The 16,362-nt window shown below is 44.6% G+C and overlaps 1 protein-coding gene across 1 annotated transcript; it reads left to right on the top strand.

Moving 5' to 3' along the window:
* The first annotated feature begins 120 nt into the window (after positions 1-120).
* On the top strand, positions 121-7,144 carry ST8SIA3 (ST8 alpha-N-acetyl-neuraminide alpha-2,8-sialyltransferase 3). Its single transcript, XM_084778019.1, has 4 exons — positions 121-663; positions 1,988-2,110; positions 4,338-4,895; positions 6,361-7,144. Exons 1-4 carry the CDS (start codon positions 485-487, stop codon positions 6,641-6,643), a joined length of 1,143 nt encoding a protein of 380 aa, XP_084634145.1. The 5' UTR covers positions 121-484; the 3' UTR covers positions 6,644-7,144.
* The last annotated feature ends 9,218 nt before the right edge of the window (positions 7,145-16,362 follow it).

The following is a 16,362-nucleotide window of genomic DNA, read 5'->3' as shown; positions in this document are numbered from 1 at the left end:
TGCACTCCCCCCCCCCCCGGTTATTTAGGAGATTAGAGTTCATTAATTAAATCCTGTGCTTAGATCGAACTGTAACACTATTCCAATCACATTTATCTTGCAGGCGACGGTGGAGATGGCAACCTCGCTGGAAACGCGCGGGGGAGCCTGAGCCGGCAGCCGGAGACGCACTGCTTGGTGTGCTCCATCTCCCGCCACGCCGCCGCCGCCGCCGAGCAAACCCTCCATCTTTCTGCTCAGCTCCGGGCCAAGCTTGCCCCTGCCCCGGGGTGGGGGTGGAGGCGGCTCCCGCTTTTCCCGGGGCTCCGTGTCGTTCCCCATCCCCGGTCCTCCGAGACTCAATTGCCTGGGTCCCCCCTCCCCCGCCACACACACTCACACGCGCCCGCGAGCACACACGCACGCACACACTCACACGCCAGCAGGCTGCTGGCCGCTCAATGGACTGGTTTCCCTGGTTTCCCTGAACCCAGCTTAGCCCGGGATGAGAAATTGCAAAATGGCCCGAATCGCCAGTGTGCTAGGGCTGGTCATGCTCAGCGTGGCCCTGCTGATTTTATCGCTTATCAGCTACGTGTCCCTGAAAAAGGAGAACATCTTTACCACTCCCAAGTACGCCAGCCCGGGGGCGCCCCGAATGTACATGTTCCACGCGGGATTCCGGTGAGTGTGGGCCTCTGTTTGAGCGCCCTAGGGTATCTCGGGTCGATGGTGTGTTGGGGGACCGTCATAGAAGGGTGTTTGGGCATCTCGGTAACTGCGTGAACCTTTCACTCCCTTTTCTGCTTCTCCCTTCTTTCTCCACTTTTTATTTTATCCCAAAGTCCCTAAAAAGCCTTTGTCCTAATCAATGTGATTGAATTTCTTCTATTCTTCCTCTGTGTCCCCTCCCCCGTTTCAAAACTGGGGTGTTGGTGGTAGAGCGAGAGGCGGCGTTTGGAGAGGCAGTGTTTGGACGGCTGGAGGGGGCGTTGAACCCAGAGGTGGGCAAGGAGTGTGGTGGTCGCCCTGGCCAGGCACTGGCGGCGGACTCTGCAGGCCTGGCTGGGGAGATCTAATGGCGCAGGCGCCGACTGCTCTCGCATCCCTCCCCTCCTCCCCTTTCTCATCTAATGATGCGCAGGTTTATTCTCTTGAAGCCCCTAGGGGTTCTTCCTCGACCCTTCCCCCGCTGTCACACGCCTCCTCCTTTCGTGGATTTCTGCAATTCCTCAGCCCCTGCGGGAAGCAAGCCTTATGCTGAGGGCCGCCCACCCTTGCCGGGTCGAAGTCACCACGGGGCGCAGCTCTGCCCAGCTCAACTGGAGCCCCACCCCTACCTGTACCCGCAGGGAGCTCTCCCCGCACCGCCTCCTGATGGGCGGGTGACAAGCACAAGCTGCACCCTGTGAGGCAAGCCGGGCCGGCGATGTACAAATCTGAAAAAGCCAGGCCTGGACAGAAGAGCCAAGCTGCACGCAGCCTCTGGGGGGTCTCCAGCTAAAGGCCGAGGGTGAAATCAGACTCGTACTCGGGAAGGAAAAGGTTAAGGCTGGAGCCCCCTCCACCCCCACCCCTTTCGCCCGAGTCTCAAATTTCCCCTGCCCTTTTTCCGAAAAAATCAATTCTCGGGGCCCGGGGGGTGCAGGGTCGGCTGGCGGCGGCTGCTGTCCGCAGTGCTGACTCGTAGTCCCTGCCGAGCCGCGGACTGCAGCCCAGCTCTGGTCTCTTAGCCCTGAGCTGGGCTCCAACCCTTGCTGTCAGCGTGACCGCCATCTTTCTTATGGTCTCTCCTGCACCCGAGGGCTAGACATTGAGGAAGAGTTTCCCCTTTTCTTCCTTTCTGCCGGGTATGTGTAGGAGTAGAGAATGTGCCAAAGGAGAGGGGCTGCTGGGTGGGCTTGCCCGTGTGCCAGCTGCCCCCTCTGGTTACAGCTGGAGCTGTTGCTCAGCTCCCGGGTTCCCCTCCCTGAGGCCAGAGCCTGTCTGAACCCATGCTCCTCCTCAGGTCACAGTTTGCGCTGAAGTTTCTAGACCCGTCATTTGTGCCCATTACGAATTCTCTCACCCATGAACTCCAAGAGAAACCGCCTAAATGGACATTTAATCGGACAGCGTTTTTGCATCAAAGGTAGGATAGGAAGAGAGGTTTTGTTGTTGGTTTTGTTTTGTTTAAGTCTGAAACTCAATAAAACAAAGAGCACAAAACAAATCCAAAATCACTAACACACACACACACACACACACACACATACGCACTCACACACACAGTCACAACTCATCTCACTGCACCTGCAAGTGTAGGGGCTTCGTCCTCCTAGGGTAAATGCGAGAGGGGGTGATGATTAGCCATCCCTCTCAAACTACCCTCTAAAAAGAAAGAATCCAGGTGATCAGGACCCTTTGTAATTTGGCCTTACCAACACCATGATGGAAAGTCTGGCCGCACCAAAGTTGTCAATCAAAACAAAAAAAAAGTTTCGTTGCAGTCACAGGATCCCTTACTTTAAAACTTAATTATACAATCTTTGGGAAACACAGAAAATATGGTGCCGCCTAATCACATCTCTCACTAGTGGAGATGTGGGCCCAAATACATGTATACAAACAGGATTTTGTTTTGTTTATTCTTAGTAAGCCTTTGCAGCTTTCAGCGTACTATAAAACTAATTTCATTCTTGTTGATTGTAGTAGCCTGTTTTTATACATGAAGAAGGGTTGTCTTTATTGTTTGGTTTTGCTTTAGGTGGAGGGAGTAGAAGGAAATTGAGTTTCAGTGATTTTGGTTTCAGAACCAAAGACTTCTGCCTCGCAGTGGGACTGTTATGCCACTAAATGCAATGTGAGTCATCTAGTGTATTCATTAGGGCTGTGAGTACTTGCTTTACAGCCCAGTAAGGGAGCTGTGGTTTTGTCCCATCACTATTTTTTTTTTAAATTATAATCTAAAAACAGAATCAAAAGAAACTCATGTGTCAGAAAAATGCTGTGGCTTTTTTTTAAAAAATGGTATAATCATAGGATTATGGTGATGATTTTCAAGTATTTATGCTTAATTGTAAATTAGGTTTTGGCCATTAATTCTAAACCCTGGAGATGCTTTTCACCTTTAGCCTTTAGGAATTTCATCTAAATTTAATTTTGCAGATGGTACAGTTTTCAAGGTAAACTGTCTTATACCAGTTCCCCGACCACACAGGACACATACCTAACTTCATTACCATATTTCCCTGCACTGGGCCACGTATCCCTAGCGATCAAATCAAAGAATACTTCCTTCTCAAAACTTCCAGCCTTTCAGTCCCTTTCTTAGGGAATCTTTAGTTAATTTTAACAGCATCATTTTGTTGCCTTATGACAGCTCTAAGAGTTGTGCTGCTAACTCTGAAAACTGAAGTGACTGTGCCAGCCTACATTGTCCTAGAATTTGATATTTCTTTACACCCTGCTGTTGTTTAAACAGAAGGCAGGGTAGTTTCAGTTGGCTTTCCTGTCAGTGGGGAACCCACGGCAAAGTTGCATGTTGCTTCTTTTTTTTTTTTTTTTTTTTTAACTATTTTTAAGTGCCTGAGACATTAAAAGGAGACAATTTCACAGAAAGCTCAATGTGAAATCAAGCTGAAGTCAATGCTGAGTATCACTTTACTCTTACTTGCTCCACCCCCCACCCCCGCCTCAGATTTCAATGGCTCCTTTTTTTCCTGAAGGATTACCTATATATACTGCAAAATTGTGATTCCATATAATCAAGCAGGTGGAAGAAAAAAAACCCATGCTTTGTTATTCGGCCAGCCTTAATAAGATTATCAGCTCACTTCTATTAAGTATTTAGCCATGCCCATTTTCATATCTTAATAATAGATAATACCGTACTATGTATGGACCCATACCTATTTAGTTTTTATTTGGACACCTGTAGAGTTTGATATTCCTTGAGCACCACAGTCCAGTAGCAAACAAGTGGTCCCTGGTTGCAAACTCTAAGGCACCAATGGTTGTGCATTAATGTGAGCTCTCTGGGGCCTGTGTAAATTGTCTCCCTGTATTTCCTAACACAGTTTGGCATCTGTCTCCCCCCTAATCAAATATACTCTTTGACCAGAATACCAAAGAATAGTGGCTGAAACTGTACACTGGATTTACTAGCATCCAAAGGTTACACTCAGAACTTGGCTGAGATATGTAATGCCTGTACATTATAAACACGGCCTTCCCATTGGAGCCCACCAATATGAATGTATACTTTTATTTGAATCGAATGTGCTTAAGACTCTTGCTTGTCGGAGTTAAATGAAAGCATGAGATGCAAGGTTCTCTTTTTAATGGAACGTATTTAATGAATCTCTTTTTTATTTTAGGCAAGAAATTCTTCAGCATGTCGATGTAATAAAAAATTTTTCCTTGACCAAGAGTAGTGTTCGGATTGGACAGCTGATGCATTATGATTATTCCAGCCATAAATACGTCTTCTCTATTAGCAATAACTTCCGGTCCCTGCTCCCAGATGTGTCACCCATTATGAATAAGCGCTATAATATTTGTGCTGTGGTTGGAAACAGTGGGATCTTGACAGGGAGTCAGTGTGGACAAGAAATAGATAAATCAGATTTTGTTTTCCGATGCAATTTTGCCCCGACGGAGGCTTTCCAAAAAGATGTTGGAAGGAAAACCAACCTTACGACCTTCAACCCCAGCATCCTGGAAAAATATTACAACAATCTTTTAACCATCCAGGACCGTAACAACTTCTTCCTCAGTTTAAAAAAGCTCGATGGGGCCATTCTTTGGATCCCTGCGTTTTTCTTCCACACGTCAGCAACTGTAACCAGAACGCTAGTTGACTTTTTTGTTGAGCACAGAGGTCAGTTAAAGGTCCAGTTGGCTTGGCCTGGAAACATAATGCAACATGTCAACAGGTGTGTATGTTTTATTACCTTTAACTCATACCCCCCGCCACACCAGATGGCAAATCAGTACTGTAATCTCTCGGGCATGGGATCCGTCCAACGCACTAGTTGTTGTGGTTGGTTTAGTTCTTGAGGATAAACTCTTATCTTTTTAATGAATGGAAGAATCACTCTAGTTTAAAAAGTTCAGTTTATCCCTAACAGGTAACCAAGTGCTAAGTGAAAAGACTGTTCACCACTCATTCCTTTTTATTTCCCATTGCCTTCTTAGTGCACAGTCATGGAAGTCTCCACACCCCAAAATTTTCTTTGTACAAATAAAGATATTTCTGTAATGCAAGTGGCTAGATTAGACAAAGCAATTTTTAAAAGAAAATAATAATTTAAAAAAGAAAAAGAAAAATACTCTTTTTTGTTTGATGTTTAGATGTTTATAGATTTACAGGACTAGGAGCCCACCTGGATAAATCCTCAGTGGCATGATCTGCTTTTATAATTAAATGTTTGAGTATTTGGGGAGCTCATTCCTGCCCTTTATGGCTCGATAAGCAGTCTTCCTGGAGATACAACATTTTCATCTATCCGGTAACTTTCAGTTCTGGCTGTTTATAAGAATCAGTTTTAAAATACTATACTACTGCCTGGGCTGTTCTTGAAAGAGTCTAACATGATGAGGGAGGCGAGGACAAAGTTTCTGATGTTTTTAAGAACCCCTAGATGACTGTAATAAACAGCGGGAAGTGAGACAATTACCCAGGGCATTTTTAAAGAAAAGATTAATTGTAAAACTTATCTTTAACTCATCTGTGCACTGCCTCAACTCCCATGTCCCTTTTTGTAAGAAGCCAGTCATCACACCAGAGCACAGATCTTAGAAGTTCAAGTGGGTTCTGGAAGGCCTGGTAACCAGAGACCAGCAACCATTCCTGTTGCTCCCTATAAATCTTCCAAACTTAAGATCTGTTTAGTTGAACTTCCATTGAGATAGAACTAACAGTTTAGTAAATTTGTGTGTCTCCAAAAGGAAGGGTAATTGTACTGTTTACAGTCCAAACTGGGACTTTTTCTTTGAGAAAATGGGTGTGATGAATAATTACAGCAAGGTTAACATGCCGCTTCTGAGAATGTAAGAGAAACTAGACCCCAAAATTTAACAGCTGAATACGGACAGCAGAGTTCGTCCAAAATCCCTGCTGACAATGGACAGAACCAGCCGTTCCAACCCAGGTCATCTAGCAACCTATCCAAAACCTTTGCCTTCCTCATTTTGCTCCATTCTGCTCCATTTATCCAATTTTTAAAATGACATTTCAAGTCCCACCCAGAAGGGAACAGGCCAGTGTAATGGGGCTGGAAAGTGTATGTATCCATGAAATCTAAACAGTCTAGGAAAGTCTAGCTCCCAGCCCTGACTACTGACTTATCTGACCAAAACCTTCATACCAGGCCACTGAATCTACTTATTGCTCTCCAGGTACTGGAAAAACAAACACTTGTCACCCAAACGGCTGAGCACAGGTATCCTTATGTACACTCTGGCCTCTGCAATATGTGAAGAGATCCACTTGTACGGGTTCTGGCCTTTTGGATTTGACCCCAACACCAGGGAGGATCTTCCGTACCATTACTATGACAAGAAAGGAACCAAATTCACCACCAAGTGGCAGGAGTCTCACCAGCTGCCTGCCGAGTTCCAGCTGCTGTATCGAATGCATGGGGAAGGGCTCACCAAGCTCACTCTGTCACACTGTGCCTAAGAACTTCAGGTGGAAAGTGCCAAATGGCCATTTAAAAAGTGCCCCCCCCAAACCAAATTGAATAGTCCCCAGAACAGAACCCCAGAGACAATCTGGCAAAGCTTGACTGCCACCCACAAGGAAAGACGTGTTCTCTTCCTCTTTTGCACTGCTCTTTGGATGGTCTTAACAAACTTGGGACGGGTGCATTGAAGCCACATGATTCACACTTGATTGGTAAAGGTAATATTGCATTTGGAAGTATGCTGCACAGAGAAGGGTTTGAAATGGTTCCAAGTTTGTATTTTAATAATAAACTGACTCCCATGTGGGTGAGGACCATGGCTGTTGTCTCTTCAGCCCTGCTCGATACCAGTCCTCATAACCAGAGCACTCTGGCCAGCTTCAGTAGGATCTCTTTTGCCAGGGGATCAAACTCTTCAAACACAAAAACAAAAAACTGTTTTGCAGATTGCATCTTCTCTCTCTCTCTCTCTCTCTCTCTCTCTCTCTCTCTCTCTCTCTCTCCCCCCTTACACACACATACATACACAAACACACAAACACACACACACACACACACACACACACACACACTTCCTGACTTCCTGTCATCCTACTACCATTGAACTTAACCCTTTGTTAGGAGTAGTGCTGGATTAGCCTTGCTTGTATGTGTTTGCATCTGTACTTGGTGTGTTCAAGGCTCTGGGTAGCTTCGATGTTTTGTAACAATCTGAGCAAATTGTGATGACTTCCCTCCTGATGGATTCTACAGAAAATGCCTCTTATCCAATCGTCACTTGTCCATCTTGTTTTTCTACCACAGGGTGGTCTAACTGGGTAGAGTGGAATGTGCTACAGTGCCCCTTTTCCTGTCACAAAGAAAGCCCACAGTGTGGGTGGCACTGCATCTATTGGCATGAGTGCAACTGTGACAGATTCCACAAGGGCCTCCTGGTTTAGGCCTTCCATGGTCTCTGTTCCAGCACTAGGCTGGGCGCTTTCTCAGAACTCTGAGGCTTTTTTGAGTTCCTTTAAAAGCCTGGGGAATGTGAAGAAAGGGAAAGAAGAGTGTTTGCAAGTTATGTACCCTATAAAGTGTTGTGACCACTGTGAGCATTTGAGAAGCACAAGAGTTGGTGCGGAAGACAAGCTAGCACTTTGGTCAGGCTGGCCCCTGTGTGACTAACGTCAGCATTAGCTACGTCAGCTCCTTTCTGTGACATCGCCAACAACAACCACCTAGCCATGCTTGCTTTCTTTGAGACAGTTAGAGCGCTATTCTCTGTTTCCACTGGAACCAAGTCTGTACGCCTATACATTGAGCATTTCAGAAAGAAAAGCCATTATGCAGCGGCAAGACGTGCTCCCGAGTAACCCCGGGAATCTGAGATCAGTTGGCCATTGTCCTCATTGTTTCAGCTGTATCAGTAGAAATCGCAGCTCTCCCATCTCGGGCTTTTACCCTGAGCAGCACTTTGTTCTTCCAGTTCAACCCAAAGTCTGGCCAAGTTGATGTTAAATTTTAATAAGAGTTTCTTTCCTCTTTCCAAGTGCCTGTGGGGCACATTTGTTATGTGTTCCAGGGGGACGGCTCCTTCTTTTTCCAGAAGTCTCATCTAGATCTCTTACAGTGTTGTAAATACTTTTAGAAACCATTGCCACAGTTCAGTCATCGGGGCACTGGCCCTCTTTGGGAAGGAAACAGTCATGCCTAAAAGGAACCGCTGTAAAGGGACATACAGTCTTTGTGCTTGGGTACCACCTGGTCCTGATGCTGCACTGTTCTTTTTGAGAAGCCAGATCAGCCCCAAATACGATCTAGTGAAAGACCATTCAGATCCAAACACAGTACCAACTGTGGCACATCTTACACCCTGTGAATGTCAATCATTCAGAGAGATGAGAGGAAACAGGGGCTAACTATTTCAAAGTTAAGAACATTAACTATACATAGAATAAGAAAATTAAAGTTATAAGCTATTTTTAAAACACTTTAAAATCCAATGATAATTTCCTGGGCATGAAAACCATACCATAGCTGTGACCTGTCACTTTAAACCTCACCGTTGTTATGCTCTGTCACTTTAAACCACACCATGGATGTGCTCTGTTGCTTTAAACCACACCATGGATGTGCCCTGTCACTTTAAAGAGCAAAGGACACCGTGCTGCTACTCTCCAGCCATGATGGGTCTGGGTCATGGAGAGACCAATAACTGACAAAACTGCATCAGTTATTGTCATGATTGAAAGGCCTGGCTATCCCTGAGCACTTAGCTCCTCTGGTTGTAGCTAAAGGATATTAATGCCAAGATTATCCAGGACAGGTTCTGAGTTCAGAGCCTTAATCTCAATGTGCCCATTAGATTTTACTAAATATAAATTCAGGCTCTTTGCACTGGGCAAGACAAAGTACCCAAAGACCAGATGATCCCCAAAGCTAGTTAATTTTCCAAGATAGTCTATTTAAATTTGATCTCATCAGAATGTTGTGGTAGGTTGGTTTGTTTGTTTGTTTGTCTGTGGCTATTTTTTACCATCAGTTGTACCGTGAACATGCTGCTCCAATGGTTTGGAAATGCAGCCACCAGCTGGCCTGACCTTTTTTTTTCTGTTTTCTACAACTATTTCAAAGTATAAACCTATGTAACTGCTTTCATGATGGAAGGCATTCTTATTAGAAAGGCAGGCAGAGCTTGTTGATAGCCTCCAGGTGTGTAGACTCGAGTGCAGTGGACAGAGCTGAAGGACCATTGAGCTTCCTGTTTATGGCGCTACACATTCATGCCCTGGCCCTTCTATGTTGGCCTCACTTTGTTGGATCTGGTTAGTATAATCTTCTGTTAGAGCATTCTTATTTTCTGTCTACTGAGAACAGAGTACACCATCAGCTCTGTGAACAAATTTCACCATAACACTCCCAGGAATGCCTGACCATAACTAACTAAGTAGCAGAAGAGAAAAGAAAACCCACAGCCTGCTCATTACTAGACCTTTGGTTTCATCAGCTATTCTGAGGGTCATGTTGATCCTGGGAAGATGGAGTCAAAAGGCAGTTGCCATGACTTCCTCCCACACCAAGAAAATTGGAGTTTGTGTGTGAGTGCATGGAGCTGGGGATCCAACCCAGGACCTTGCACACGGTAGCCAAATTATCACTGATCTGCTTTCCCAGATGTGCTCTTGTGCTAAGTGACTTAAGCTTTATAAAACTGCAGAGTGTTTAGTAGTGTTGTATGTTTACATGCTGAATATGACCACTGCACCATCTGTCTCTGACCTGAATACCCAACATAGGCTACAGCGGGGATGTACAAAGGAAGACCCCACTCACTCATGCACCAAGGCTGTCAGTGCTGGTGAACTTGTGTGCACAGACAAAACTAACATTTCAGGGAATTCAGGGAAGATATGTATGTGCTTTCTAAGTTCGGGCACGGCGCCGGACTCTCAGACAGTCACTCAGGGGCCCCAGCAAAGCAGGAGCAATAGACATGGAGGATCTGTTGAGTTCTCTGCTCCTTCTTGACTTTAAAAATATGAAAATGATGAAACAGAGACACTAAGTGGTATTTTTCCAAAAAATTACATAGATGATTATTGGAGATGTTGCAATTTTACATCTTAATCTTAACAGTATCAAAGATAAGCTCAAAGGAAAACAATTTTGGTCTAGAATCTTTGGAGTAAAAACATAATGGAGAGAGGCCAGAAGGGAAGAAGATTACTAAATGAACTTGCCTGGGTACGCAGCAGTAGAGGAGACACTTGCCTGGTACACAGCAGTCTGCTGAGAACCACCCACTCTCCCTTAAAATGAGAAAGGCCTCTTGTTAAATCATTGTCTGATAAAGCCATGTTCAGTTATTGACGGTACATAGCTGACAGCTGAAATCGTACCGGATAATCTATTCATCCTATTAAAATCTTGTTTTAAAAATATGTTTGCATGATTTAGAAGTGGGAGGATGGAAGTAGCTATGTTCTTCTCCTTGTATGTAACTTTCATCAGGGGCCCCTTGAGTTAAGAAGTGTTTTCCCTGTTGCAAGTAATTTCAACAATAGCCCTTGAGTTATTGTATTAGTTCAATTCACTAAGATTGTACAAAGAGTAGTGAATAACTTCGGTGATTCTTCATTCCTTTCAAGTGACATTCTGAAAACTTTTTCTGTGTAGTTCTAGGTCCTTAAAGCTTTCCTTCTCATAACTGTTTGAATGCATCAGACAACACTTGCTTAGCATCTGCTGCTTCCCAAATGTCTATAGCTGACCTCTTGACCTGAGTTGATGCTGTGTATATGTGACCGAAGAGCTCTAATGGAACGCCATGGGTGCTTGGAATTGAAAGCATCTTGGCCAGCCTGTGCAATCAAGGCCACCGATACTGAGGACCAAAATGACTAATCCTGCCTCTCACACTCTGACTGCTTTGCCACATAAACATAACATTTCAAACGGGGAAATGCTTTAGAATGTTATTGTTTGTTATGTAATATGGCTGGATATTTATTTTTATTGTGGTGATTTGTTTAAAAAAATATGTGTGGTTGAATAGATGTTTTAATCCTCTATCGATGATGCTCACTCTTTTATCTCTAGTGGAATCAGTGAGGAGCCTGTGGCCATGTAACTGACTCTGGTTTCACATGACAGTGGGTTGTGGGATGAGAACGTGGGTGTCAATGATGCATCAGCAACAATGTACATTATGAGGAATATCTTAAGATAAAATTCCTGCTCCTCGATCCACATCTTTGGATCATCATATCCTGAGATAAGTCCACCCTAAAAAGATCCCTGATTGGGTCTGATGTGGCATATGGAAGCTAATAGCATATCTCACAGCCAACTATACCGCTTTGACCAGAGCATTTCTCCTGTACTTAGTATCAAATTATCCCTAAAGTAATTACAGCACATGACAATATAGGCACAGGATTAGGGACTCAACCTGTCAACTTCTGGCCAAAGCAACCATCTGCTAATTTTTAAGTGCATAGTAGTAATTTGCCAGTGTAGTCAAAACAGATATAAGCCGGCAGCCAAAGTAAGGAGCTTAACTTTTGTGGACTTCACTCCAGGGCTACTTGTTTATATTTCACTGTCTACATTTCAAAGAGGCAAATCGCAGGCCATTCATCTTCATAAATGAATAGACCAAGAAACGGAGAGGTCCAATGATTCATTCAGATTCAATTTGGGATTCATTCCCAGAGGCTAAAATATTCCTTAGGTGATCTGATTTCTCAACCTCTGAACAACGCCTCAAATGGAGGGATGCACCTGTGCTGTGATGTTTGAGCTAAAATGAGACCCACTCCTTCCCCCGACCACACCCACACCAACAGAAACTCAAAGAGCTAAAACGCAAGACCAATACCTGCAAGCGAGGTGGTCGGTTGTTACTAGCTGTCTTGTCCTAGCCCCTGCTGGGTGAGGTGCGACCATCCTCATGAAGTTCCAGGCCATGATTTTTCTCTCTACTGTGTACATACAAAGCTCTTGATCACCACAGGGACCCAAGAACACCTTTGATTTCCTTCTGTGTGGGATTGAAACATAGTCTTATTTCTGCTGTGCAGCCAGATATATAACAACTGCTCTGGTAAACTAGCATTTATGCATTTCCATGTGTATGTAACATCATCAGAGCCAACTTCAAGCTACTAACTTCACATCAGCCAGCTCCAGTGTGCCGAGGTTCCCAAGAGCCAGTGTAAATTGGCTTTGACCTATGAGCTGGTTCCAGCATAGCACTGCCTGAACAATTCTGAATCAGTGAGCCCCTTATCAAGGAGACAGGAAATCTACCCTGGTCAGTTCACTAATTTCTAGGAATGGAGCATGTTATTATGCCCTTTGGGTGAAAGCCCTAAGGTACCCAAATATTTTTAGCCACGTGCTGATGGGAGTTTCTCAGCAGGTCTTCAACTTAGGAGATTGTTAGCCATGGCTTCCCTAATGTCAAGGAGTGGCCTCCTTGGCGAACATGCTCTACTTTAACTGACAGTTGCAATCGTGCTTGGATGAGATTTCTGCTTGTCCGTTTACTTGTCATTCTTCTGACAACACAAAATTCATAGGCTTTCGTCAGGCAGCAAAGAAGCAGGCAAACAAGATAGTGCTCGGCTCACCGAGTCCCAGGCACCTGCAAAAGCTCTGTGGCTCAAAATCTGCACTGAAGGAACGCTCAGCCTCATGCCTGGAGCCTGCAGGAGTAAACAGCGGAACGTCTCTCAAAGATAAAGTCATAATAATTCCAGGACATTCCTGCATTGAAGGCCTCTGGACAACTTCAGAAGCTGAGAGAACAAGATTATTAGAAAAAGACTCAATATGTTGCCCTCTTCACAGCTTAGCTAGCTATGTCTGGCCTCTGAAAAGGATCCTACCAAGCAATATGTCGCCTTGTCATTCTGTGGCACTGGGTGGCAGAGATGCTGTCCCTCACACTCCCTACTGAGGATCTAGACGTCAAACACAGTGATGAGCTACAGAATAAGCTTGCTTTGCAAAGGGAGAGTTTTGTTCTGGTGGGAGTCATTTTCGGGTGAGTTTAATGAAATCCTTTCAAAGCCAATGATGGGAGAAAAATGTACTTAATTCCCCAGACAGTGAATGGCTGTAGATTTTCGCTCTGCATAGAGTGAATCACAAGGGACCAAGCCTAGTTTTCTCATGTAATAAAATATCCAGCAGGTCCTGTAGCTATTTCTACACAGTAAATGTTTGAAACTCATGTTGGAGACATTTTCCTGTATCGTGTTTAAAAGGCTAAAGTATACCTCTGTTTTGGAGGAGCTTTATTTGTTTATTGTTTTTGAGACAGGGACTTGCTCTATAGGCATGAGGTTGGCCTCTATCTCACAGAGATCCACCTGCCTCTGTCTCCTGGAGTTAAAGGTGTGTGCCACTACTCTGGGCATTGTTTTCTATTTGTCTTAATTATTATTGTTTCTTTATACTGAGCAAACCACATTTTGTTTCAAATAAGTCATGTATGTGTTCAGGAGATTTTTCAGTCCTCTCAACAAACTGTATGTTGGCACAATGAATGTCCTCATCTTCTGTCTCTTTCAGAGGAAAAGTCCATAGCTATCATCACAAAAGACTAGACTGGAAAACTCAATTTTATTATGAGCATATATTTACTACTACCCACCCTGGGAGCAGAAAAGTGGAGCAGAAAAGTTCATAGACAATAGGAGAGAGGTTTGGACAAGAGCAGGTTAAATAAAATTATTGAGGCACTTGCAAAAGGTCAGTAGATTTTGTAAAATCTGGAATCTTTAAGCCATATTGGAAAGGCTGTCGAAGCATGTTTCATAAGCGCGGTTGCATATGTATCTGGGAACTGAGTTTTGTCTCTAGAGCCCCAGTGGAGTCTAGGATCAAGCATCAATAAATGGCACTGAAACCCTCCTAAAACTAGAACAATGAGTAGTTCTCAACCTTCCTAATGCTGCAAACTTTAACCCAGCTCTTCATATTGTGGTGACCCCCGACCATAAAATTATTTTGTTACTACTACATAACTGTCATTTTGCTACTGTTACGAATTGTAATGTAACTATCTGATATGCAGGAGATCTGATCTGTGACCCCTGTGAAAGGGTTGGTCAACGCTCCCAAGGGGTCACGACCCACTGACCTAGGACAAACACATCAAAGCATCACCGTTTGAGACAACCACAGCAAGGCTCCGCGGATCTAGGCCGTTCCTGCTTCAGCTGTAGTCAGCATCATCCTCAGTTCTGAGATTCAGAAGCCACATCTCTTCCCAGCTAGAACCATGGCCATGGATGCCATGCTATGGTGCAAAGCTGGACAGTCCACTGTCAAAACATAGATTAGAGGTCAAGGCAGAAGAACCTGTTTCTCACACTCCACTTACTCTGTGCTATCCTTTAATTTCAGTACCATTTTAAAGAACAGAATAGAATGGTGTAGAACAGAGCCCTTCATATTGTGATGATAAAACTAAAAGGTTAAAATGCGAAGGCATGGCGAATGCAAGTTACTAAAGAAATGAGCAGGCTGAACAAACACGTCAGGTGAAGAATCAATGCCTCTTGTTAGTATCGTGGCAGCCCTTCCCCCACCCTCACTGACTCCTTTGTTTTGGGAAATGCCATTGTACGTAGAGACACTTTATCCTTGCTCAACCACATTGGCTGTTCTGTGGTCTTCAGAAGAGGTAGGGGCCTTTACCAGTCAGAGTCGCATCTGTCCTGTGAGAGTCCCCCTTACCTGTCCCTGGAAAGAGACTGCTAGAGAGCGAGGGCCACAGAGGCCTGGAAGAAGCCAGTGTTGCTGGGCTGAGCACCCTGTACATATCTTCTGCCTTCTAGGTGAACAAGAATGATCACCTTTCACAGAGACAACTGTCTGCGTGTGTGCGTGTGTGCGTTGTGGCTGTAGTTTGTGAAGAAAATGCAAAAGTTTGCTGCAACGGCTTTCAAAACGAACCTGTAAAGTATGACTTTGCCTGCCTTGTTGCCTCATGTGCCAAACACAGTACTGGATGCGTTGTTTTTAAATAAACTGTTTTATCGTGCATTGGAAAATGCTGCTCTCTGTCTATGCCCCGTTCAGAAGATCCACAGGTCTACCAGCGTTGGCACACACTCACTCACATGTAAAACAAATGCATCCTCCCTTCTCATGCCCTGTGAGGCCTTCTCCTGGTAGCTTGCAGGACAAGTCCACACAGGTTGACCCTGCGTGTCTATAGCTATGAACCATCAGTGAATGCTGAAAGTGCCTGTGTACACTTTTTCCATAGGATTCTTGAATGATGGTAACTACTAATAATATCCTGAGAACTACAATTATAAGCACCATCTTATTTGATCAAGCCACAAGGCTGAGGATGGAGCTCAGTGGGTGGAGTGCTTACCTAGAGCGCACAAAGCCCTGGGGTCAATCTCAAGCATCACATAAATTAAGTAAAGTGACATATTCCTATAATCCCAGTTCTCTGAAAGAAGCAGGAGTACCAGATCGTTAAAGTCATGCTTGACTACATATTGAGTTCGAGGACCACCTGGGCTATATTTGATCCTGGAGAGAGAAGAGGAGTGAGGGAGACAGAGATGGGCAGAGACACAGAGAGAGAGAAAGAGGAGAGAAAGAGATAAGAGACAGACAGACAGACAGAGTCATGCAGATAAACAGACACACATACGCACAAGGGGGGCAGGGAATAGAGTGAGCCAGATGTGGTAATGTATGCTCATAAATCCTGAAACTTAGAGGCAGGAAGTTCAGGATTTTGGGGTCATCCTCAAGTACATGAGACCCATGTCAAACATGAAAGAATTGAGTGAAAAGGGCCCAGTAGCAGTAGCACACTTGCCTAGTGTTCACAAGATTTAGCTTCAACCTCCAAGAGAAGGAGAGAGAGGGGGGAAGTGAGAGAGAGAGAGAGAGAGAGAGAGAGAGAGAGAGAGAGAGAGAGAGAGAGAGAGAGAGAGAGAAGAAACAAAAGAGAAAGGGAGTACAAACCAGAAACACTTAAGAACGTGGCTCATGAAGCACCTAATGATGACTCAAAGCGAGAATGCAGTCTGCCTCTCACTTGTGCCTTTTACTCCTGGAATACCATTAGGTCACTCTCTTCATAGTGCCCCTTGGCTGTCACCATCAGCCTCTTCTTTATTTGTGTCCTTTCTCTCCTCTGGGATTTTTTTTTCTCATCACAAGAAATGATACGTCCATTGTTCAGCTGTGT

Source organism: Acomys minous (genome assembly GCF_964271855.1).
Source record: "Acomys minous genome assembly, chromosome: 4".
In the NCBI taxonomy this organism is placed as follows: Eukaryota; Metazoa; Chordata; class Mammalia; order Rodentia; family Muridae; genus Acomys; species Acomys minous.
This window is presented reverse-complemented; position numbering and strand designations above follow the sequence as displayed.

Coding starts and splice junctions, on each gene's coding strand:
- ST8SIA3 (XM_084778019.1), top strand. CDS start 485: ATGAGAAATTGCAAAATGGCCCGAATCGCCAGTGTGCTAGGGCTGGTC. Junction 2,111..4,337: donor ACAGCGTTTTTGCATCAAAG/GTAGGATAGGAA, acceptor TTTTTATTTTAG/GCAAGAAATTCTTCAGCATG. Junction 4,896..6,360: donor ATAATGCAACATGTCAACAG/GTGTGTATGTTT, acceptor ATTGCTCTCCAG/GTACTGGAAAAACAAACACT.